The sequence below is a fragment of the Thunnus maccoyii genome, chromosome 16 (assembly GCF_910596095.1).
Source record: "Thunnus maccoyii chromosome 16, fThuMac1.1, whole genome shotgun sequence".
Taxonomy (NCBI): domain Eukaryota; kingdom Metazoa; phylum Chordata; class Actinopteri; order Scombriformes; family Scombridae; genus Thunnus; species Thunnus maccoyii.
This window is the reverse complement of record NC_056548.1, coordinates 26,303,960-26,330,829: the sequence shown is the minus strand read 5'-3', so window position 1 is coordinate 26,330,829 and position 26,870 is coordinate 26,303,960. Positions and strand designations below refer to the sequence as shown.

The window sequence follows — 26,870 nt, the reverse complement described above, 5'->3', positions numbered from 1 at the left end:
TATAGGCTGCTTATAAACCCTGACAAGAGGTTGTAAGATAAAGTGTTATTAAAATCGATATAACATAAATAGAAATAAACACCATAAAATAACATATATGTATGTAGTATTCTTTTATAGGAATATAAGTAATAGGCCTACTATGCAATGGAATATAGTATTAGATGTGTTACTTAAACTACAGCTGAATTAGTAAAATATAATGGAGGACAATGTGTATTGTTGTAAAGTGCTTGTTCCAATGTGCAACATTAAAGCCAAATTGTGAGTGGCCCAGAGTTATTGTTGTCCATATGCAATAGTCACTATAAGTCAGAGTTCTGATATCACTGCTGCTCAAAGAGCTTTGGGGGCTATAACTCGAATTTGAAAAATCTGCAATGTGTTTGATTCCCCAAAACAGGACATTTTTAAATGTCTATTTTGCATTCTACATAGATCCATGCCGTCCTTTATCCATACAAATACACCCCTCAGTAACACCTGAAAATAACTTTAAATAAGTGAAAAAAACGTATCTTCCCAGGAGGAAGATGACAGCAGATCTACAGCAGGTGAATAGGGTCTCATATGAATTACTTGACTGACCTTTTGCAAAATAACTGTGCACTGTTCCTGTGAAGCAGAGACTGGTTTCTGTTTTGAAGTGAAGAGTGAAAGTCAGAGCAGATGGTGAACTTCTGCAGGTGCAAAAATGCAGTGACAAAGACAGGATCTTCACCAGGGATTAGAGGGAGAGAGAAAAAACATGACATTTTGACTAATAGGATACAGCCAGAAGGTGCTGATAACACCCATATGCCAGTGTCTGCGGACTTTTTACTCACAACAAAGGTCGCTGAGAAGTTGGAAGAACGTTTTCTGTATGAATTCCTTGTAATTATTGCAAGCATGGAATGTGTACAGTTAAAGTGAACTTGAAAGCTTTACTCAAGTGATTATTTTCAGAGCATTGAGGTTACTTTGCAAAGGAGGAATTTCACAGCAAAATAATTAGTAGAGAATCATGAGTAGTGGATTTCAAAAATTAAATTAGCAGAGTTTAAGTTCAATTTTGCAGCAGGATGGAAGATTTGTTTTCTCACTACTACCCATACATTTCTAAGTATCACATCCTCACTACTCACTATCTCATCTACCAACACTCACAGAAATGTATGCGACACATACTGTCATACCTGTTGAGTTTATTTTGGCCATAAAACACTTCAGTTATATATTATTCATATCACATAGTTGAACAATTGAATTGTTCAATTGTTGTTTAATGTAAACATAATTATTATTATAATGTTTGCTACTAATATGAATACTTTACTTACTTACTTTTTTTTTTCCTTTTTACTGTTTGTTGTTGTGCTGTTGTATGTTTTTTGTCAGGAACAACAGATGCAAATTAGCTTCAAGCTAACTCTGGTGCAGTGCATCTTTAATGTTTCAAACTGCACAGTGTCTCATTCAATAAATAAAGAAATCAAATTTATATTGATAATTTATTATAATTTCATTTAAATACTATTTTTCATAAAAAGTGAATACCACACATGTGAGGCTGTAATTACATTAAAAAATATGAATTGGTAAAAAAATGGAGAGACAATTACTACAATTACAGTTATACATTTTAGGGGTCTATCCTGTGTTCAGTAGCCAGTTTATATTAAAATCTGCTTGTCAAACTCAGTGTTTGCGACTTGACTTCAAACAGAAATATAAAGAGAGGACGTTTTGTGAAAAAAGAATAATTTAATAACTTAATAACTGGAAAATAACCACTTGATTTGTCTAAGTCAGACTGCTGACCCTCATATTCACTTTAGCTGAATTTAAGAATGCATTTTTACACAGAAGATGGACTGTGGCCTTTGTTCCCCATCTTTTACAGTGTAATCACATTACAGAGGTATTGCTTCATGGCCAGAGTGGAGAGTACAAAGAACACTTACAAAGACCAATGACTCTAAATTTACATATGACATGTGAGCTTTGCGTTAAGAAAGACTTGAAAAACCCCAAATTCTCCTTTAAACAGCCTCACGTGTATATTTCATGTATTATTTTATTCTCCTTTTCTCTTTTATTGTTTTCTTTATTTGCTAAATTTGTATAATTATTTAAATGTTTGCTCTATTTTTTAAGATCTCTTCCGCTGGAAAGAAGGTTGAGTTCCTCACTAGAAAAGAGCTATACTGATAAACTTTTTATGTATTATAATGTCAGTGCAATCGGAGACTAAAATCATGTATTCATCGCCCTTAGACTGAGACAGTGTATTCTGTGTGAGGTGTAGACATATTGCACAATATGTCTATTGTTTTGTCTTGGCTTAGTCATGACAGCCTCTCAGTGATTACAGTTCACACCTGACAGGGACAAAAAGGATATTCCTGAAATTTAGTTCATAAAGATATGGGGCTTATTTTAAAATGACTCATGATTATGTGGTATAACTCATAGAACAAAGAGAACTTAATAATACCTTTTTGTAGCCACCTGTAATTTCCCCTGTCACTCTTAAAACAAGCGTACTGTCTTCATACTAACAATATTGCTAAGATGTAATACTGCCATCTTTGATAAACAAAAGATTGATTGCAAGGAACACATGTGTAAACCACAGGGATCATTTTACCATGACTTTCCAAACACATTTATAAGGATGACCACTGTGTGAATTCAGATACATATCATTTGCTGTATTAAACAATGTTGTGCAGGTACTGTACAATGTCACAGTGTCATCACAAGTTCAGAAAGAGGTACATTTTATTCATTCTTTGTTTTTACAGAATATTTCAGATGTGAGTTGAAATTATGTTTATCAAAAATGACTCCCAAGATTCCCTTTTTAGCAAATCACATTTACTTTAATGTCAAAAAGTAGACGTCATGCTATACTTTACATACCACTCTGGATGAATCTAGAGGATATGTTGCCATGGAAAGTCAGTTTGCATTCTAACTGGTATTTCATCATTTTATGAATTTACATACATTGTTCCTGTGCAGCAGACAGTAGTGTTAATGAATGTATAGCATTCCTCTGCTGGAATAAGACATGGTCCCAGGTTTGCCGTGTGGTAATATATACAAAGGATTTAGGGTAATGCAATGTAAACAAAATAATAAGATGGAAAAAATGTAGATCTTAAAGATAGATTTTGAAACGAGACTCTTGTGTAAGACAGGGCCTAAAGATCGGTTAATAAAGTAGGACCCCCTAAAAATGTTACAGGTACAGTTGATAATATTCCACAAACCAGTTATCACTCAGTGAACCTGGAACTTTGGGGGGCCCTGTATATTTATAATAATTGGGTCTATTGATTTAAGAAGGAAATGTTGAAACAGTATGACAAACACAGAAATTTGTATTTGGTAATGTTTAATTTAACACCATCAAACAGTAACTTGCATACAAAATTTGGTACATTATAATTGTAAAAATTGTCAAATTTAAAGAAAATCTCACATAAGAATAACTCATATAATTTATGTGAGTTCACAAAAAGTCATTTTTTCACATAGACATAAAAATTCGGTCATCCATAATAAAACCGCATTTATCAAAAGAGGTATTTTCACTGTCTGGATTGCATTGGCCATTCACTGAAAGATTTCCAAAAGAAGGGTAAAGGAATTTCAATTTCCATCTTTTTATTGCTCACTTTTATGTATGGTGCTGTGCTCTGAGATGCCCGTCTCATTAGATCGATGAATTCATTAAGTCCTCCATAGAAATGCGATTGCAAAATACTGATAAACTCCTTGATATCATCATTCACATGCTTCATACTCATAGAATTATAAGCCTCTTGAACTTTCAGTTTGGTAAGGTCTTTATACTCAGCCACACGTCTGCTTGCCTCCCCAAAATATTGTTTTGAAGACTGCACAACCCCTGCATAGGTGGCATCAACTTGAGAAGTAATTTTCAAATTGTCATCTTTTAGGTAGGTGATGAAATTTTTGACTTTTTCTTCAGTCACCTGGGAGAGGTCATTAACTGCCTTGTTAAGCAAATCAATCCACCTGCGCACTGAATCTCTTAGCTGATCATATATAGATCTCAAAGAAGACTTCAGTTTTTCCATTATCTCATTTCCATTCACAACAACATCAGTTCCAGGGATGATGAACTCAATTTCCCTGATGTATGTAGAAATCTTCTCCATAAGACTGGCAAACCTTCGGATTGCCCTGTCAGTGGCTCTTGATACAGAATGACGAGCTCGTTGGAACATCTCCATGCCTGTGAGCTTCTCTCCGGATCCAGGCACTGTAACTTTAACACTGCTCAAGAACTTTGTGACTGCATCTAGTAAGACATTAATCTTGTCTTCACTACGTTTCAAGATTTGTCTAGTCTCACGACCTAACCTATCTATAATGTCCTGCACACTTGTGGACATCAAGCTGTCAGAAGCCTTCATGTACATGTCTTTTCCTTGATCACTGAGATGTTTGACTGAATTCTGCAGTGAGTTGAAAGACATAGGAGCCTCATGATAGGCTCTCTCTATGACATTGGACACTGTGCTTTTCAGCTTCATGCTGCCACGGTTGAGATCAAAGCCAAAGTGGGCAGTGTGATACTTGTTAATGAACTTGAGCACAGAGTCTGTCATAGCAGGAATCCTGTCCTTCGTTCCCTCAATCACATCATGAAGGACTTCCAAATTCCAGGAGGTTTGTAGGTTCAACTGAGAGTTTTTCAGTGTGGCTTTGGCAGTGAAAATATCAGTATCCTTCCCAGGGGTAGACTGAAATTGAGGGAAGAAATAAAGGAGAATAACGGTTAAAATAGTGTCAAGTTGTCAAGTTATATAGCATCAATCCATCTGTAGATTTTAAAATTGTTTGCTGTTGAAAGCAATATGCAAATAAAAGAGCTCAAAGAGTGTCTTACCAAGTAACGACTGAAGAGTTTTCCATACAGTTGTGATGGAGATCTCCGCTGAAAATGCAATCCAAAGAAACCAGATGACGGAGAAGACATAGATGCAGTGATGCCATCTTTGCGGGAAGCAAAGCGGAAGCTCACATCAACAAACGTTGGGCTAGTGATGTCAACATTAAGAGTATGACGAGACGCCCTTTAAAAGAAAGAAACAGTTGTAAGTAGAGGTATTTAGTATTTAGTGTAATCTTTGGTCAACCCCTTTGAGCAAGAAGTCTTTTGAGAACTGCTGAAATATGCAGAAATTAAGCCTATGAGTATTAAAAATCTTACATGTAATCAGCCACAGGGGTTTGACGTTTCATCCTGAAAAAAAGAAAAGCAATATTTATATTAAATCAAGATTTAACTTGATCAAACATGGGGCAGCATTCTAAAGACCATCACTTGCAACAGTGCCAACCAGACCTCATATAAAGAGTCTTGTTCATTTCTTCCTAACCTTGGGCTCACACTAATAATTTAAAGCCTAAATTCAGAGTTATCTCCAAGTATTGTCCAATAGTTTGTGAATACATTCACTTTAAACATGCCGGAAACAAATATATAGAACATACCCATTTGGAAATTGAGATGAGATGTAGCAAACAAATCTAGACTTCCAATCTAATTATAGATTGAAGAAGCACAAAATATTCTTTATATGCTTACCTCAGGTTTTGTGTAAAAACATGTTGCCAGTCGACATTTACATCATTATGAATCAAGTTGCACTTCCCATTTAGACTGATAACTCCATTAAAAAATTCAAGGGTTGCACTGCCTGAGGGGACATAAGAAAAATAAAATATTATACATATATAGCAATATCTTAGATCCAGTAACTCACACACAATGTTCTTATCAAATAAAGAATAAGTTCTGCAACATGAGAGTGTGCCAGTCTTACCAGAAAGGTCATATTCCAAGAAGATCATGGTAGAAGTACAAATGGAATTCAGCGAAGTCACAAGGCTGGAGTCCTTCTTTTCAAGGCTTGCAGTTGTTGACACATTATAAATTGGGGAGGAAACCTTCAGAGTGGTACTGAGGGCACCAAAAGCTGGGACAAACACACTTGAAGGCAGGTGGAGGGCAATTTCAGGGATTTCAATTTTTTGCTCTGGAATCACGATGGTTGGAAGTTCAAAGTTTGAAATGTGACTTGCAATCTCATTTAGGCTAATGGTGTACTCTCCAATGTCAAAAGATTTCGGTAAGGTGAAAGATGATACTGTGATTTCATATTGTGGCATCTTAAATGAAAGGAATGACATTTTCCCCTGTAAATATTCTGTGTTAATATCGTAGCTGGGCACTGACATTACTGGCAAGCCAGGCAGCATGATGTCAAAGGCTGTGGTGGTGATAATCTTAGGGATGTGAAGGTTCTTAGGATCAATTGTAAATGGCTCCACGTACAAGTTGGTAAATGGCACATCAAAGGCTGGAACTGAGATTACAGGAGGAAGAGTGAGATGATCAGGGACATCAGCATTTTCAAATCGCATGTCTATGTTCCTAATGGAGCGTGGAATTTCTTTTACCCAAGAAGGCACTGCAATGTTAATCTCAGGAATGCTAAAAGTGACACCATTTTCAAATAGTTTAGACGGAATAGCATACTCCTGGCCCTCCATGGTCTTTGTATATACAACGCTGGAAGAGATGTTAAGGAATTGTAAGTTGTCCATATTTGTGACTTGATCAAACTTAAGCACATCCCAGAGGGTCTTCTGATATACTGGAAGCTTAATTGACTTCAAGAAAGCTAGGTGGCCTTCCACTGATCCAGTCAAGTCCATGCGTACCTCAGATTCATCATTGCACACGAGTAAATCACAAGCATGGATGAGAGATGCCAGCTGTTCCTTACCACTCCAGGTGAAAGATTGCTTTTCTGAACCAATGGCAAGGTTGATGCTCTGAAGGAGTCCAGCATGACCCAAACTACTTGGCTGACTTGCATCAATGTTCATTGTAGTCTTGAAAGTTGTTAAAGGAACAACATCTAGTTCTCCTTTAAGAGTGTGCCTTCCATTTGTGTTGAAAGATGCAAAATCAACATTGTTATTGCTGGTGTAATCAACTGTTGCAAACACACGTTGCAAGGACACCTCAAGAGCAAAGTTCTTATTCATGTCAAACTGGAAGATATTATTTGAGCTTCGTTCTTGTTTCTCCAATTTGTCAATGTTTGAGTTTAAGGCAGTCATGACAGTTGAACGCAGGCCATTGGCATTGAGGTAGAAATTGGCTTCATTTTTTAGATCTCCAGCAAAGTTACAACTGTCCATTATAGTTATGTCTGACTTCCCCTGGGTAGAGGTCTCCAGTGACACATAGGAAGAAAGTGCTTCCAGTTCCCAGTTTGTATCAAGGTTTCCCTTGCCTACAGACTCAATCCAAGGAATGTTGAACATGTATTTCATTTTCTTCTTGGAGGCAATATTTGGTTTGGTCTTTGTATTTCCAGTGAGTTCCTGATTCAATTCTAGATTGAGGAATGGTAGACTGATTTTTGCAGTATTGCCTACAGAAGCCTCCATGCTCCTTTTGGTGAGACTAACAGCACATTCGTGGTTTGCTTCCACATTTTTATGCTCCAGGGATATGGTAGTGGCCAGTTTTATTCCTCTCATTCTTGTCAAACTAGTAGTGCCATCAATTTTTCCATTAAAAATGTCAAACACAGATGTTGAGGAAGCGCCAAACCTAGCTATAATATCAGACTGGTTGTAAAGGCCAGCATTAGCACTTAGGTTAATCACAGTGGATTTAAAGGAGAAGTCACAAGTTATGTTACCCATGGCTGGAATCAAAATATTGTTCTGAATGGCTGGTAGTGTGAAAGTGGGCAGCTTTATTTCACTTAAAGTTTCTGGAACATGGATGACTGGTAACTCCAAAGATGGTAGCACAAGCGTGTAGGATGGCACAGAGAAACCCAGTGTTGGAACTTTGAAGCTTGGTGTACTGAGCTCCTTGGGAACAATGTAGCTAAAGGCAGGCATCTCAGCCTGGAAAGCAGACACCTCAATATTCAGTATTGGTATTTTGTATCCAGGGACAGTGAAGATTTTAGGTGGCAGGCTAGAAGTGTCCATTTTGTGTTTGATGTACTGTGACTTTGCCTGGTTGTACGAATCTTTCAGAAGTACAACTACTTTGTCTCGATATTGTTCAAATTGAGCCTGGATGATGTTGGCATTGTCACTGATTGCACTGTAGATTGGTTCAAGGTATAATTCAAAGCTGTGCATATCAGGGTTTTTGTAGTAATGAAGCTTTAGGTTCATATCAAATGACTGTTGAGGAGAGGTAAGCAAGGTTTTGAATCCAGTATGATCCCACAGAGAGAGGTCTCTGACCTCAGGGGTTTTGATTTCTAGGTAAGGTACAGTCATCTCTGGGATAGAGAGAGGAACAGTCAAAAAGTCCAGATTAGCCTCTCCGTTAGCTAATGAGTGGAAGAAGATGTCCATTTCATTATTTTCTGCTGTGAAGTTGTGATTGTACTTGTATTGATTGAATCTTGCCAAAGCAAACCAACAAGCCCGCTGCTTCTCAGAGTTGAGTATGACGCCATAGTCATGTTGGAGATCTACCTTACCAGTAAGCTTCAGTGGGAAGAATATCTTTAAATTTACTTTATTCTTAACATCAAGCACAATCTCAAATGGATGGGCCATGAATTCCAACGAGTTGGACATGGATCCAGTCGTAGTTCCAGTGAGAACAGCATCATGAGAGGCTGTTAGTGCAACTTTCAAGTCCCCAATATGGGCCTCTCCATTTAAAACTGTGACACTCTTCTCGACAGATGGAACTTCAGTTTCACATCTTGCTTCAACAGTGATATGGCTTAGGATTACTGATTCAGCAGTCAGTGTTTGCTTCAATTTCAAGGCTGTACAGTCTGTTTCCCCTGCAAAAGTTAACTTGGCAGTGCCAAAATTAATATTGAATTCTACATTGCTTTTGTGTGTGCCTTCATCGGAGTAGTCTTGAATGGACCACTTTCCATTACCAGTAGTATCACCTGTAAAAGTAATTCTGCCAGAATCGATTGTAGCTGCTATATTCTGTTTCATTGTTGCTTGACTTGAAGTTTCCATTGATGGGATGTCCAAGTTGTGGTTGTAGGCTGTGTCTATGATTGCAGAGATTCCACTCTTCAGTGTTAGTGCCATGTTGTTGACCAAATCTGCTGTGTACATTTGAGTTGTGGCTTTCGTAGTGGTCTTGGCAGAGGCCTCAGCAGAAGAGCCAGTGAGTATCAAGGATCCTTCATGATCAATTGAGAAGGCCATATGTGTAGCTTTCACAGTTTCTGTGAATAGCAATTTCTTCATTCTGGGAGCCTCCAACTGAGCAGTAGCCTCAAAGGTGTATTCAAGGTGCTCAATAGGTGATTTGGCATGGGAAGTAATGGTGGCCATAAACTGTGGATTTTTTGGTGTGGAGGTTGAATTCTCAATCTTCCCTGTAGTTACAAGAGTGTACTGTGGGGAATTCACTCTAAATTCTCCATGGAGTCTGCCAAAAACTGGGATACAAATGTCACTGGGAACCTCAGGCAATTTGATCTCCGGAATTGGAAGCATTGTGATTTCAAAGTCCTTCAAATTCAATTTGGGGATGTTGATGGCTGGAAATTTGATTTCTGAAAGTGTTATTTCAGGAAAGGTGAGATCTGGTAGTTCAGATAGATAAAGAACTTTCAGGTCCCCAAAGATTTCCTCAGGATCAGGCATTTGGATGTCAAATTCTCTGATGTCATCTATGATTGCAACTATCTTTGCTTTGATTTCATCAAAGTCTATTGTTAAGGCAGGGATTGTATAGGAGTTGAGGATGGTGAACTCAGGGACTGAAATTTGAGCTGGGATGCTGATCTCCTGCAATTTGTTTAACTTGATTGTAAATGCAGGAATGACAAGGTCAGTAAGAGGCACGGTAAAAGTGGGAACTTTAATCTTAGCTTTTTTCAGTGCATCCAGAACTCCATCTAGAGCCTGCTTTATCTGGTTGAAAGTCTTGTTGTCCTTCACCACTCTGCTGATCTCGTCTATTAATTGGTTTAACTTTGCAGAGATAAAGGCAACCACATTTGTATAGGATTCACTCGCTCTTTGGAGGTAAATGTACATTTCATCTCTGATATCCATGTCAAGAATTCTTTGTTTCATATCTTCAAGGATATCCTGCACTTTCAACTTGATGTCATTGTAAAATGTAGTGTCAAAAACATTTTTTAGTTTCTTTAGAGCATCAGCCACCTTTGTGTTTTTGAGTTTGTCCAGATATTTGAAGATGGCACTTTGAATCTCCCTGAAAAACTCCCTAACAGCCTCAAATTTTTGCACAATCTCATATGTTTTAATCTGCTCATTGATATAGTTAGTCAGTTCAGCAATTTTCTTGTTGGTCTCATCAACAAATACACTATAGTCAAATTCCTTCACTGACTTAAGCATTGAAGAAATGTGTTTGTTAAGTTTTTCAATGCTTTCCTTAAAGTCAATTGCTCTGAGCTGACTTGTCACACTGTACAGAAATTGCATCATTTTATCATAAACAAATTCAAATTTAATATCTTTCAGAGCATCTACCATTGACTGCACAGTCTCTTTAATTTTAAATTCCTTGATGAGAACTACTACTTGATCCATTAATTCTTTGAATTTATCATCAATATCATAATGCAAAAGTAGATCCCTAATGTAAGAATACACTGCATTGAGTTTGTTGGGGATTTCATATTCATCAATCCAGTTGACGATAACATCATTCATAGATTCAATCACTTTTTCAATCTCTGAAGAGGGGATTTTATATGAAAGCTGCTCAACAAACATGGCCACATCAATTGAAAGAAGGTAATCCTTTACATTTTGGAGGAACATTTTGATGTCAAAGTTCTCAATGGCCTGTTTCATTTCAGACAGTTTTTCTTTGATTTTCTCCAAGATCCCATATTTAGAATCAAGTTCTCGTAGCCATGCAGCACTGCTGTCGGTGAGTTTCTTTAAATCAATCTGTCTGATGATGTCCTCGATGGCATCAAGTGCTTTAAGAAGTGACAGCTTGATTTCATACTTCTCATTGAATGCACTGAGCTGATTTCCAATTTGTGAAAGTACATTTGTTATCTTGTCAGCAAGGTGTCCTGCCTGGACATAGTCTTTGACTGTAAGAATGAGGTCTCTAATTTTCCTGGCAATGTCCATCACCGTACTTTCCATGTTCTTTCTTAAGTTGTTCATTGCGATCTCCAAGTCATCCAGTGTTATAGCAAACTCATCTATCAAATAATCAAGTTTTGCTTTTACTTGATTTACTTTGTTCTCCAAGTCAGTTTCTTGCATGAAGTCACTCACTTGCCTCGGTAGCTGATCTAACCTGGCTCTAAAGTCAGCAATTAACTGAGTAATATCTAGATTGTCAATAAACTGTTGCAGTGATTCTAAGGCTTGAACAAGTGTATTCTTGAGCTGTTGAAAGGCAGCAGGAAAGCTCTCGATGAATGGGATCTCAATGATATGACAGTCACTGTTCTTGTCATACTTGAGGAAACCAGCCATACTGAACTCTTGTATGTCTGGTACTGATCTCTTGTCTCTGCTCAACTTGCTGAAAATATCTGTCAACATTACTCCTGAAAACTCGAATCCAATCTTCTCAGGATCATTGTAAGTACTGATGTCCTGGTTATAGGCATGGTTGTTAAGCTTAGATTTTAGCTTCCAGGTCAGAGATTGGTCACTTGGTATCAGGAGACCATCAAATTTATTATCTAACTGAGCGGATGACTCCCCACTTGGAAGCATATGTGTGGTTGACACACGGCTGTCATGTGAGTATGCAAGAGCTAAGGGCTCAGCTTCAACCAGCAACTTACTGTATAGTTGTCCAGTGTGCTTCCCATATAGATGAATTTCTCCATCACCGTTGACAAGGGCATCAACAGTGAGGCTAAAAGGCAATGCCATGGTGCGTATACTGCTGTCAAAACGTAGAGGCTTAGAATTTATTCGTGCCTCACAGTTTGACTTGGAGGAAAGTCCAGCAAACTCAAGTTCACAGTTGTGACTCAGCTGGGCCTCCATTACATTTCCAGAAGTGCTGCATTTCATTGTTCCAGCCATATCATTGTAGTTGATTTCATAGGTATGTTTAATGTTGTGTCCTTCCCCATACGCTCCCTTCATACTTCCACTCAGGTGCACCTTAATTGGCTCAAGCTTCATGTGGCCTTCATTGTTCAAACTGACGTCGTAAAACTTGAGGTCATTTGTCATATCTAATGACATGACAAATGGTTTCATATCAACTTTGGTGTTTTGTTTATAGTGAATATCCTCACAGATGAAGCTGTCAGTGTTGGAGTGGAGGGCTAGGGTCCATAGAGTGAGGGTCAGTGTGTGGCTATTTTCTGTTTTCATTTCCCTCAGTGTTCCCATGTTATTGCTAGTAAAGGTCAAAGCCCTTCTGTTCAGTACAATATTCATATTGTTTCTTGTGATTGCATCGTATGCATTGCCCTTAAAGACACCATACAAGGAGGCTTCCACAGCTGTGATTTTACCCTCAATGCTCAGCTCTCCTCTACTTTCATCAGCCATTGCTTTGGTCTTGGAGGACAGGGATGCTCCACTGTTGTCTATGGCACCATTGAAAATATTCTCAAATGTCACAGGGCTACACTGAATGCTGTTAGTTCCACTTGTAGTCAGACCATTTCTGCCAACCATAACAGACGCTTTGTGCAATCCACGACCTGTTTCAAAGGTGAGGGAACCCTCTGAGTTTACCTCAAGTCCATTTGAATCCAGGGAGCCTGAGATAAGTGAGTATGCCCTATTTGTTTCATCATCTGCCTGTGACTCAATTCTGAGGATGGCCATATGGCGGGACACACCAAGTTCAACTTTGTTATTGAGTGATTTACTCATGGCTGTGGCAACAGCATTGCACTTAAGGGTCAGTTGTGCATCTTTATACTTCAGCTCTGCTACATGCCTGAGGATGTCATTCTGAACATTTGTTTTGGAAACAATGTTCAACTCTGAGTTTGTGTAGACTCCTTGGATCATGTTGTGAGCTTGGATGAATGGAGAGTCGAAGCGCAGGGTAGACTCTCCTCTTCCTTGTTTTTCAAATGGACGCAGGTTGTAGTTGAGGGTGTAGGAGGTATTAGTATACAATGAACCTATTTTAAGTGTTCCGTCCAAGTTGCCATCTCCTGTAACTTCACCTGAATCTAGAGAGGAAGTTGACTGAGTAGAGTAGTAGAGAGAGGCATGGAGGCCTAGTGGACTAGAGGCTTCAATCTTGCAGTTGGCCCTAGCATTGAGTTTGTTCGTCACCTGTGAGGTTTCTAAGACCACAGCCTCATTGAAGCTTGTCTCAATGAGGCTATGGCTGAAGGAATTATTCACAAGATACTTGAGATTATCATCAGCTCTTCCTGACATCATCCCAGTTCCTTTAAATAGACAGAAAGAAATGACAACAATATCAATATATGTTACAGCACAGAGAAAGATGTAGCATAAGCTCAGTTTTACAGTAGAGAACATTTTGATCAACTAGTGGAAATAGATACACATTGAATCTTAACAATCTTACCATTAATGCCAGTTCTCCTGATTGAAAAACCATAAGCCAAAGCAATTTTTCATTGACTATTAAGAATTGGTGTTATAACAAGAAGTTTACCTTCAAGCTTGTATGACAGTAGGTTGAAAGGTGATTGGGCAATGATCTTGTACTGTGCAATGTAGTTTGGGACATCAACAGTGTTGTTGCCCCCTGAGATGGAACCCTCCCAGTTGTAGAAGTTGCTGTTGATCTTGGTGGATGCTTCAGCGAGACCGAGAAGGGGTACCGTGAAATCCAAAGAGGGTGGTATAGTGAATGGTGGCAGTGGAAAGTTATTGGCAGGGATATATAGGCCTATCTCTGGTAAATCTATGAGAGGAGTAGACAGAGTGGTGGGGATGTTCAGTTCTTTTGACTTTTTGCCTCCCAGTGGCAGAGGAAGCGAGATGACCATCTTGTCCTTGTTGAACTGGTATCGGAACAAGCTGTCACTGTTGTAAAAAATGGATAATCAATATCATTCCACTTTCGAACTTTGCGCCTGAAATTATATTTAAAAATTGCACTGCATAGGGAACCAGAGGCCAGAACAACTAGTATAGCTGAATGTTGAGTTAGAGTTTCTGTGAAATCTAATGTTTTAAAACACTTACGACTGCAGGAACAGTTTCTCAGGCAGGGATGGCAATGTGAGATCTGAAAGGCTTCTCTTATTTCGTAGGTTTGCAAGACTGGGGACACTTGCTGTCAGTTTGTCCAGCCAAATATTACCTGCCTACAGGGTGACACAAAGATGAATTAAATCTCACTTTAAACTAAAACTGAGCTTGAAAGCACTCAGAGAGAAGTATATGTCTTTAATCTGCACCTGGATCCATATCTAGAATCAAAACATGCAGTGATAAACAAAAATGGTGATTTTTGTGGAACATCTATCTCTGTAAAAAATATGAATTTCTGAAAAAGTGAATTGTGCAAATTTTGCAATGAGTTGACCTCTGAGTTATAGCCATTTCAAAATATCATGTTGTGCAGCAACACAATGCACTACCTCAAGACAAAGCTACAAATTTTGTAAGTTGTCTAAGTGTTGATATGTGCATAATTCATCTAAATTTGGCAGTAGCTGCAGAAACTTCAAAAATTATGGCATTTATGTCATAGACTGATGATGACACTATCCACATCAAAAAATAATCAGTTCTACTTTGGCTCATGGGCTAACTTAAATTCAAATATTCTTGCAATATCATGCTAACTAACACACACAGAAATATTAATGGGACTGAAAACACAAGTTCCTTGACATAGGTAATAAATAGCCTGTCAAATGTTAATAAGTTACCTCAATTCCTTTGGTGACTATGTGACGCAGTTTCATATCAGTATTTGCCACTTTCTGGTCCAGGGTATCATCGATGAGTTGTTGCAGCTGCCTGTGACGATCCTCTACATTTGGTATCAGTTTCTGAATCTCTGAATTCAGGTCTGATTTTAGTTCCACCTCAAACTTGTCAGCATCTTTTAAGAGAAAGCCCAAATGTACCAACAAATATACAAATTAATAGATGTTTTGAATTTGTCTTCTATGTTGAAGCCATAAGAGATGGATAATGGTTACCATATTTGAGAGAGGTTTTCTGATGGTAGGAAGTCTCAGGGAGGTTGATGACTGTCTCTAAATCCATGAGCATATCCTCATCCTTCTTCAGGGTTGCAGTGACAGAGGCATCAGTTTTTAAAGAGGGAATGACCATCTGGAGTTGCAGCATGGCGTCCTTCATCATTTCAAGCCTACATTTAAAAGTACATGTAGGTTGAAAATTGTTTGGATTTCGTCTCAGTTTTTTCATGCTCCTCATTTCCAGGAATGTTTATGATCCACTCATTCAGTCTTAAGAAACTAAGCAGCATAACTGAAACTTTGGCATTATCTATCATTAGGAAAAAATTAAGGCTCAATTATAGAACTACAGCATGTACCTTGTGCGTCCAACCAGAGTCAGCTGTGGGATGTTCTTGTTGGTGATATCAATGGTGATACCTCGCATCCTCATTCCTTTAGCATCCCTGTCAGTTACAGCCAGCTTGATGCCAGCTTCCACATCATAGTCAGGAATAACAACCTCAGTGGTGAGAATATTCTTATTGCGATTGTATTTCAGAGATGCTGTAGCCTCTGTTGATTCGTCACCTAGTAAAATCAGAAATTAAACTAATTAGTCAGTGTTTATCTATGTTACAGTGGCAACTGATGGCTCTAGATCTATTAGCACAGGTGCCCATATCAATGTCGTTAGTGATATATGCACCTAATAAATGCATATTTTGTCTATTTTACCCTGTTACACCATGTATGCAGGCATAATTATGGATAATCTTGTGGAACACATCCATTCATTCTGGACTCTTAACAGTTCCAAGTGCATGCCTACCAACCTTGGCGTGATGTGTTTTTACATCTAATGCCCATGTTTTTAACATTTGCATTCTATAATAGCTGTGCATGGCAACTAGGGTAAGATTAAGGTTTGGGAAAGTTAATGAAAAGGCTAAATTAATTTCAGGTCCAAGGTGGATCTTGGGATATTTGGCCGGCCTGTTCGAATTTACATGCGCACTAGCACACACACAATATCTTATAACAGTACCTTCAGCCTTCAGGGTTAGCTTCAGAGAGTCTACTTTATGACGACCCTCTTTACCCTCTCGGAGTGTTTCACTGGTCATGGTGGCAGTGTACTCTGAAATTTCCCCTGTGGGCTGGATTTCAACTGCAAACCTACAAAAACAACACAGGTTTCATTAAAGCTGCATTATTTGGTTATGTAAATCACAGAGTACATTATGCTGAGTAAAACATTGATTATTTAAACATCTGCATGTTAGCTGACCAAACAGAGAATTAAAACCAAACATCATCCCATTACATCAGTGGGTTTCAATTTAGATGTCCTAATGTTGCTTCTCCTTACATGGTTTCTCCTGTCAGAGGATAATAAGGGGCCTGGTCCATGGAGGTCGCATTGGAATAACGGACTATGGTGCAGAGTTTTAGACCACTGAATAGGGGCTGGCAGTCAGTTGAGTCAGTCCGGTCCTCCACCAGAGATGGCACTATTTTTGTTTGACCAGAGGAGACTGACAGCACCTTGTTGCTATATTTCAAAAAGAGAGAAGACTTATGAAGTGATGAGAGAGTACAACATGACACTTGCAATATTGTACTCATGTCATATGTCATTTTGGAAAGAGATTTGTGTCATATAAGACAGGTGCCACTAACCTAACACTGAACAACTGAGTGTTTGACTTAGGAGCAGGAATGGACAGTTTGATCTGGTTTCTGTTGATGTTGACCTTAGCATTGAGAGAACTCTCGTGGTACATATTAGTGTGCATCTGAAGCCCAGCGTCCACATAATCGGGAATGTGCACACCCATTTGGGTGATGAATTCTAATCCAATTGAAGGCATAAAGGACAGGGCACCCTGCACAGAAAAGGATACAACAGAAAAAATAAAGCCTTAAACAGTAATTCACATGGGCTGGAAACATAAGGCCCTACACGTAAAATTACAGTAGCTATAACTTTATTCTACATGTAAAATAAGATGAAGAGAAGCTATCTTACCATGCTGGAAGTGAAAGTCATGCCTCCTTTTGCACCAGGGGCAAACACTCCAGCCAGTGAGAACTTCAGAGGGAGGCCAGAGGCAGTAGGTAGTGAGAAGGCATTCTCCATGAAGATGTAGTGGGCAAAGATGTCATGGTCAGTGCTAGATATCAATGAAAAAAGGGCCTGTTGGAAATAAAACAAACAGGTTATATGAATATATAAAAATGAAGAAATGCAAACAACTATAAAGTCAGGCGAAGAAGAGGATACAAAAGATGGTTGTGAGTCACAGTCTATTGATGAACATTATAACTTAATGTTAACTGCATGATTTTTAGCCAAGCTGTGTTGTCTCCAGTGATGGCAGTGCCAATCAGTTAGTTGGTTGGTCCACCACTTTGGTTGACTGAAATATCTCGACAACTGTTGGATTGCCATGAAATTTTGTGCAGAAATTTATGGTCCCCAGATGATTTTATGATCCCCTGATGTTTACTCACATGCCACCATGAGGTCAAAATTTCAGTCTGTCCAATATGAATGACATTTGTGTCAGTCTGAGCTGCTCTTTGTGTTTAATGCTAATTAAACACAAATGTAAACATTATCTATATCATCATGTTTGCATTCCCATTGTTATCATGTCAGCATGCTGACATTAGCATTTAGCTAAGTGCAGCCTCACAGAGCCACTAGCATGGTTGTTGACTAGTGGTTTTGTTTCTTTTTCGGTACTCTGAGCCATAATCTTTAGTCCACACCACTGGGTTGTGGCTGAGTCAATTTCGGACTAACTAATGTCAATGTAACCATGCAGCTGTTACCCATGAAACCTAAATTCTTGTAAAATTAACCGAAGTGTAAATCAAATGTGTTACAGGAGGATTATCACTTACGGATAGTTAGGATTAGATTTGTAGTTTTTAATTTCAAACTAAATAAAAAGGACACAGGTTTTTGAGTTTTTCTTTCTCTTGAAGTCTTCATGTCAGGAAACAATAGATCTGACCTGTTCAGGCAGAATCCTCATGAAATAGTGGAAGTACATGAATAGAGTGCCAGCCATCTCTCTCATGTCAGTGGTCTTCATGTATCCTATCTCATTTCCCAGAAGCCGAAAATAGGCAGTGGCTTCAGGGGCAGGAGAGGACTGAATGTCATCCATCAGCCTCTGGACACTGTCTGTGATATCTCTCAAAAAATCCTGGAGGCCCTGGAGAGATATTACCAATATATGTATTAGTTCCTGGCCATGCTTGAGCAATGAATCTGCTGTAGGCAACAACAATGTACCCAAGTAATTTCATAGCCGCTCTCATGTTGAGTAAATGCAGTTTTACAAGTTGGAAAAGGTTTTATTCGTGTGGCAAAATAAACAAGCACAATATGTATTGAGATATCCAAAAAATCATGTCACCTGTCTCTGTCTTTTCATTCTGTTTTTGTTGGGTGTGATTCTCTCCAAAACATCCTCGAGCATCTGAGCATTGTCACCCGCCCAGTACATGACTTTGGAGATAGGTTCAGGGAAGAAACCCCTCTCTCCAAAAAGAGCGTCAATTGTTGGTTGAAATCCTGTTCCCTCAACACCAACCTTGAAGGGCAAAATTTTAGATGCTTAAAACTCTTTACAAGGCTAATTTGTGTGTCTTCACCACATGTAAGAAATATGCTATTGAAAACATACCTCAAAGATGTTATGGTTGTAGTCAAAAACTTTTAAAGTGGTCTCCAACATCACCTCCTTAGGTAAGGTGTTAGTGGCATCGAAGATGAAGTTGCTCTGCACTGAACCCAAGGGAGAGTCTATCTTGTAGTTGCGTGACACACCATCAGAGACTGTGTTTGTGAGTGTCAGCTGGTCTTTCAAGGCTAACTCAATGTACTCCCTGAGTCTTTGGTAAGGAGAATAAAGAAGGTTTTAGTGAGATTACACAGTGCCAAAACAACAATATTTATATTTTCTCTTTTAAATTCAAAAGAGGTTGTAGGCAAAAAGATTGTGTCCCTTTCATTTTCCATGCCCTGTTATGTTTGAAACACCATTGTCTTTACCCAATGTACATGCTTCTACTTTGGCTTCAATTTATTTCCCTGATATTAAAGGGAATGCATTGATTGATTTTTGGTCACTTGGGGGCAGAAGAACTCCTAACAAGCTGAGAAACCCACAATGCTAACATCTTATCACCTTATAAAATCGCTGGCTAACATGTTAGCCAACAATTTCCCATGTACACATCCAGCAGAAACATAGAAACATTAGCATTCACTTACCACCACCTAAAGAAATGAAGTGCAATACTTCCTTACATACTTTTAGCACTGCTTTGGTCTCCATCAACTCCTGAGAGAAATATATGTCTCTCTAGCTGCTAAATGCTCCACCATGTTCACTAATACATGTTTTGTATTATTTTATAGAATGAAAGCAGACATTGAATGTTCTAAAAAGCTGTAAATAAAATTAACCTCCGTTAACAGACTGTAACTTGCTCATTTATTCTAATAGCTTACTAATTATTGCTGTGCGATTACTCACTGTTGTATTTGTGGCTCTTTGGAGTTTTGGATGTTTTTCAGGTGGGAGACCACAAAGCTCTTGACCTGCTCATCTTTTACGTTCTCCAAAGTGTTCACAATGTCCCTCACCAAGGCTTGGTCTGGATTCTTCATCAGAATCAGATAGGCTGCTACACGTTTCTCAACAGGGCTCTGAGCATCCTGGTACACCTCCATGAGGACGTTTCTGACCTGTGATTAACCAAATGATAAAGTTAAGTTGGCTTTTTGTGACAAGTGCTTAGGAACAGCCCAAGAGTATATTTATGAAAATGTGCATATTGTACATTTTCACAATATTCAAGTTTCAATAATTTATGCTATATCCAGTGGTATTTTTGCTGTTGCTTGTGTGTGACTTTGTTTAAATGTCAGGCAGTCAATTTTAAATACAACAATGTATGCCTGTGGTCATCATCATCCTATCATGAATGTGTAAGAAATGTGTGTGTGTGTGTGTGTGTGTGTGTGTGTGTGTGTGTGTGTGTGTGTGTGTGTGTGTGACTGTACCTCATCATTGATGTCCATCAACCTAAAGGCCTGTATGGCAGACTTTTGGTTTGATAATGGAATGTCAGTTCTCTTAGCACACTTTAAAATAGTGGAAATCAGGCCGGGGCTGACTGCTTGCATGGCTTCACCCATGACACCAACAACCTGGAGATTGGAAAAAAGTATTAATATGGGGCACTGAAACACTGAGACAGACTCCCTGACAAGAGCTGACTCCTCACAGAATCCAAAACAACAGGTTGTGAGATGCTTGAATGATTATCAGTACCCTCAAGACAAGGAAGGACATTTCTTCAGGCTCAGTTGGAAAGTCAGAGTCAAGGTCAGTTTCTCCTGAGCAGTCATTTAAGAGTGTCTCCATGAACTTTGACACATCTGTGACCTCTGGAGTAATCTCTCCTCTATGGAACCTGTAGACAAGATATAATCATATTATTTGGTTTGGATAAAAATTGTGTTAAAAAGATACATTTGAGAATGTCTCCCTCTAATGGTCACCTGTGGCAGTTACAGTTACACAGTTAGATCTTCTACATTTCAGCTTTGTAACATTAAAAAAGATGTCTGACAACCATTCATCTCTGTTTTTTAAACAGGAAAAAATTTATTTTACTTACTTCTTGACTGTGTTGGCCAGTGCATACATGATTGCTTTGCTCTGTTTATACTGAGCCATGCTGAGCATGTCTCGGACGCGTGCAGCGTCAGGGTTAGCCTGGAGACTCAGCCCATAGACAAGAGCATCCACCTCTAGTGACACCCCATCAATGGTCCTAATAGACTGAAGGATGGCACTGGTGCACTCCGGGGTTCCACACTGCAACAGGGCCTGCCAGGTGAGCCAGACAGACCTATCCAGCATCTCAGTGACCGTCTGGCTAAGGGTCTCGTTCCTCAGGGCACGTAGGCTGGACACCAGCTTATGGAAAAGGTTGGTCCTCTTCTGACCCTGGTCTGTACCTGCCAAAGCCATGAGGTCCTGCAGGGTGCTCAGAGCAGCGTCCTTTGTCTGGACCGGAGCTTTATCATCAGGATCTTCAAAGTGGAGTGGCTTGCTTTGTCTGAGATTCACATCTGTAGCGATACAACTTTAGCATGTCATTTTTGCATTTCCCAATAAGAATTGTGAACTAAAATTATACATGTCAGGATCAGCAGACATGAAATTATAATTTACCAAATACTCTGTTGTTTATCCTTTTGGAGCTTTGATAGCTGAGATCCTGGGTTACAACAGATGAAATCCCATTATCCCTGCAAGGCAGATTAGAAGGTGATGCAAAAGGCATAACAGTGTACTTTATATACACACATTTTGAAGATGTTCTCAGATGATGTCTTACTCATGGGAGAAGGGCAAGTAGATGTGTTTTTCTGTGCACATGGCTGTTGTGATGTGCTTTCCTTTATTGTCAAACTGGTAGTTGCAGTCTTGGGTGCTTGTGATCAGCTTAGACATGGGGCGATGCTGAAATAAAAACATCAACATGTTTATTTATGTTAATGTATAGCCTACTTTCAAGTAACAGGAAAAATTAAAGACTTGAGAGCACTTAAATATCTTAATTCTATTTTTACTTTTGGCAACCTGTTCACCAAAATGTCGGAAATTTTACACTGACATAGGAAAGTATTTCTGCATAATGCAAAACCATTTAATGTATGATGACTGCCAGTTCACATAAATGGAACCAGCGTATCCATCTTAATGTAACAGCACTATAGTTCAGTTGCCATTAGAAGAAACGTTGGTAGGAACTTGCCTTGGTGACCATACTAAAATATGTAAAATACCATAAATACCTGGTAAAGAATACCAAGGACTAAAAACAAAATGTACCATAAAATGCTAAACTTCTTTTGGACCACCAGCTGTCTATACCTCCACCCAGAGGGCATCTCTTCAAAGAGAACATGCTGACTGACAATAATCCCTAACAATGTTCAGAGCCTTTTAGTGAAGTCAAATTTTATAAATCAAAGAGAGAAATTGGAGCGAGTGGCCTCAGTGCATTCATAAGGCTGCCAAACTAAACACATTCCGTGACTAATGTATAAAACAGGACAATAGGACTCTTTGAAACTCCAAATTATACAAAAAATATCATCTCTGCTGAGTCAACTTTAAGATTTTGTAAACACTGCTTTCCCATTTAAGGTTAGTGGAGATTATAGTGCCGAAAGTGTAAACTCTTTCACATTTTCAACTGTTCTCCAGCAATTTCAAGAGGTATATTCCCACCTTCCCCTCTCCTAAATTCTCTGATCATCTATGAGTCTACTCCACATGTGCACCTACTGAAAGAGGTCATTTTTTTGTCCTAATCCTGACCTTTGACCTCTGTGTATATAGGAGAGAGGAAAGAGAGGTGTTCCCTCCAGAAGCCAATAAAGTGTCTTATTGTCTGAGTTGAATTCTCCTGAAAGCATTCTCTCTTTTGACTGGGTGTCATATTTTACGTTAATTGCACAGTAATATTAAAGTCACTAAGAGGCAGGTGCTGATGTCTCACCAGATTTTGCAGCAGTGCTAGGGGGCTGTTGACCTGTTTTCTGCCATAGAACATGTCACACTGCAACAGATCTCTAGACAGGGTCACATCTATGGCAATGTCCCTCCTGGCATTCACCATGTAGTCTGTTAAACACTGGCCGTGCACTGTGCTCTGGAAAGAGAAAACAGCAAATGAGGGATGTGGCCTTCTAGATAATAAATGTATTTAAATCAAAAGAGCATCACCAGGGGAGATATTGACCATGCGGCTGCTCTGTTCGTCCTCCATGACTGGCACCATGAGGGCTGAGACGATTCCTCTCTTAATGTTGAGGACGTTGACCGGTTCGTCCACCTCTGGGTACAGCTGGACGCTGGTGGCCTGCTCCACACTAAACCTCAGCGAGTTCCTGGATTAAGAACAGTCAGACCATTCAGGAATATTTCACATTAAACAAGATCAGCTGTTTAACTAGGCTCAGACCACATTCATACTAGAAACATTTAAGATCCATTCTATTTATTGTTTACTGTTCACATTCTCATTAATAAAACTGATTTGTGTCATATATAAATGGAAAAATCAGATTTGGGTAACTTACTGTCGCTCACTTTTCACAGCTAATTTTACAAAATAAAGTATAGAATTCAACTTTATAAATTCACAGTCAAGCAGAATAAGGTCTATGACCAAAATATTGTATTTTAAATAACCTTAGAGATGACAGTGTGTGGGAACTCAACAGTTTCCTTTGCATGATTTCTTTTTCTACACAGCAGTCTACCATGTGTGCATTTGTGGCAGCTAAAGTCGACTGTAAAGAGTTTAAAGTTTCCTTTTCTTTACTTAAACCCTAAAAATCTGTTTTTTCCTTACAAAAGAGACACCATGTCATTGTATCAGATCGTATGACGAATGTTTTTCACTAACTTTTCCATGGCAGCCTGGAAGGCCTCAGAACCAGGGGCCTGCCTGTACACCGGCTGGCCCTGAGGATCCATGACAGACACTTCACTGAGAGCACACTCCCTGGTGTGCATGATGAATCTGCACGTCTGTGGGACTTCGATCTCAACCTATAGATATGTGAGAGTAGAGTCAGGGTCAGTGTGAGAGACAATGAGGGAGCCCAGATAAGAACATTTTGTTATCAAATGAACTGACAAAGTGGGACACATAAACAGTTGTGTACCTGACAAGAGACTTTAGGGCCGTTCCTCAAGTTGGCAGCACCCACTACACCATTCCTGCTCTCTGTGGTGTACTGGTAGACATATTTTTTATTGGCCTTGAATCTGGATGTCACTGCAATGAAACAATAGTATCACACAGTTATATTGACTCTCTGAGATCTTTGTCCCTTCTGTGCAGAGCTCTAACTGCTGATCAAATCATTTTTAAGCCTTTGTGTGTTCCTATATCAAACCTATAGGTTTACAACAATGTATGCCTGTGTATAGGTATACGTTCTGTGTGTTCCTGCATCATTAGTTCACAATCAAAGTTCCACATCGTCACTCTGCAGCGGACCTTTGTACCCAGTGGTGGCTAAATGATATTCCTAAGTGAACAACAGCTATTGTACTGAATGATAAACAGCACGAAGTCCATCAGCCTCTGCCGCTATCTCCAAAAAACAGGTCATGTGTTTATTAGTTTAGCAGAGCGACCATCGATCTGTTACCAGTTCAATAAGTGTTTGCAACAACATGCCACCTAGCCCCCTCTATCTACCCTATGCACATACACACTTGGCTCTTTCCAGGTTCATACACTGTATCAGCCAAAGTCCACCGTTGTTGCTGTTGCATCAATTTGAAGTTTTATCAACTCTTGAAAACATGTAATAGAAGCTTTTTACATCATTCTTATTTTTTCCTTTACAAATGAAAACTACTCAACTACAATCTTCAGAAAAGTCTTCTTCTGACATCTTTTGATGAAGTTTTAAGTTGTGGATATTTTCATGTGAATGTAACTGGTGCATGGATAGCAACTTACACAGACATGTTGAAGTTTGCTCATTATTGTCATTGTCTTGCTCTGGAAAGCAAAAAAAAAAAAGTGAGGAATCATATGAGTAATTAATAAACATAAGGTTATTGGACATTATTGTTTTTAATTCGAAAATATTCAGGCAATAAAGCCACAAAATATCATTAGAAATATACATGTTGAATATTTATGCTGTTTTAATCAAGAATTGAATGTATGTAAGGATAATAGTGAACATGAAAACATGTGCAATCCAAAATGTAGACAGAAATAATCCTAATGCCTTCCATGTGTTCATCCACAAGTAGGAACTAATAATAGGCATGTAGTAGAAAAAGCACAGGTGTTACTAATAATATTAATTATGATTCTGTTCCATTTACATGCCCTAATGGTTTTTCACAGCAGACATTTTGACTTGTCATTGTAGGAAAAGCACAGATGTCACTAATCGCATCAACAATGACTCTGCCCCTCTGAAGTGTCCCAGTGGTGATGCATATGCACAATACCAGCACCCTGAAACTTAAGCAGCTAAATGGCATTCAACCATCATTCATTTTATTTTTCAAACCCTGTGTTTTTCCTACTGTGACATGTCAAAATGTCCTCTGTGAAAAGGGGCAATGAGCCAAACATCTTATTTCACATTAGTGCTAAGCATTCATTTCATCCATAATGTGACTTACAATGAATTCCTGCTGCTGAGATATATATTGTATATCTACCGCAACATCTATCTACTGTATTCAGTTCTAACAATGCACTTTGTGTGTATAAGAATAATAGTTCATATAGATATGTAAGACATGTTGAATCAAAAATGTTGTCAATTTTTTTGTAATAACCTTGATGACTGCTGATGGTACACAAATAACAATAACAGGCCTTTAGGAAAAGCACAGGTGCAACTTATAACAATAATTATGGTTCTTTTCCATATACATACATCCAGTAACCCATGACAGTGAGTGTGAAATAACAGGACCGTGGAACTAGTACACTTAAAAAGAACGCAGCATCATCAGTGTTATTAAATACACGTGTTTTTCCTGCATGACAAGTCAACATGTGTTCTGAGAAAAAGGCCTGTATACAGCAGCTGCCTCACTAAATAATTTGTTCTAAACAACAAATGATTACAAAATATTATGTCATTTAGACTTTGTATATATATATATATATATATATATATATTCTAATTTTAAATATTAATGGATTCCTACTTACGAGCCAACGCGGAGCTGCTCAGCAGCAGTAACAGACACAGCTTGTAACCCATCGTGGGGCTAAAGAAAGAAATGGTTTCCTCTGTGTTCTTCAGTCCTCTCAGTCTTGACTAATACACTAACACCTCTATCTGGATCTTTTATAAAGTCCCTCTTCCCAGCCCTGCTAAGTACCAGAGGTACCAACATAGCAAAGCCTGGGAGGTTGGTTCAAAGTTCAAACTCTGACTAGTACAGAAGGTTATTGTTGGGTAAATAGGTCTAGGTGTCTCCAGACCACAGATATTGGAACTCTTTTGGTCCTCTTCATGTCTTGTATACTTTAGAATTAAAATTCTTGGTTATCATTCAGATTGTGGTGCTGTAACAAGATAATTTATGTTTTGGTTAATAATACTAGATTGTGAGAATCACAGTGATCATAGAGACCACTGATGGATCAAGACAGTATATGAGCTTGATTATTGTTTCTGCAGAGACAAAATCAACAGTTAGACTTTGGTAGATGCTGCTGCTGAAGATGGAGTCTTCCATTTGTAATGTTTTACTCAGGGAGACCTACACTTTCTGATGATTTAATTCCAGATTAAATAGGTCAGGATGTGCAACCAGGGGGAAAGTGTCTGCAGTTTAAAGTATAAATGCATTGTAAAGATAAGAGGGCAGGTAAGCCGAGTACAGTGTAGTATAGTACCCTTTAATAGATGCTATCTTTTATCAGACTGATTTATATATATTATATTATGTTATATTATATATAAAGCTTGTTCAAAACTAGCAATATGGAACAGAAAAACGAGAATTTTTAATGCAAATCTATGGAAGGAAACATATTTACTCAAACCTGATAAGGAAATCCTGATGGCAGTTCACATATATAGTATTAGTCTCATAACAGCTCCAGTGTGTC

The 26,870-nt window shown here is 38.6% G+C and overlaps 1 protein-coding gene across 1 annotated transcript; it reads right to left on the bottom strand.

Moving 5' to 3' along the window:
* Positions 1 to 3,439: 3,439 nt before the first annotated feature.
* On the bottom strand, positions 3,440 to 26,013 carry apoba (apolipoprotein Ba). Its single transcript, XM_042388775.1, has 28 exons — positions 25,962 to 26,013; positions 23,929 to 24,041; positions 23,667 to 23,812; positions 22,998 to 23,145; positions 22,755 to 22,907; positions 21,585 to 21,709; positions 21,419 to 21,495; positions 20,859 to 21,315; positions 20,510 to 20,651; positions 20,239 to 20,385; positions 19,709 to 19,920; positions 18,854 to 19,061; positions 18,584 to 18,760; positions 18,176 to 18,379; positions 17,182 to 17,349; positions 16,833 to 17,038; positions 16,522 to 16,704; positions 16,198 to 16,328; positions 15,530 to 15,740; positions 15,168 to 15,340; positions 14,892 to 15,067; positions 14,200 to 14,321; positions 13,664 to 14,037; positions 5,850 to 13,430; positions 5,612 to 5,723; positions 5,234 to 5,266; positions 4,910 to 5,096; positions 3,440 to 4,763 (listed from the first exon to the last, which is right to left on the bottom strand). The coding sequence occupies exons 1-28, from the start codon at positions 26,011 to 26,013 to the stop codon at positions 3,582 to 3,584; spliced, it is 13,200 nt and encodes a 4,399-aa protein (XP_042244709.1). The 3' UTR covers positions 3,440 to 3,581.
* Between the last annotated feature and the right edge of the window lie 857 nt (positions 26,014 to 26,870).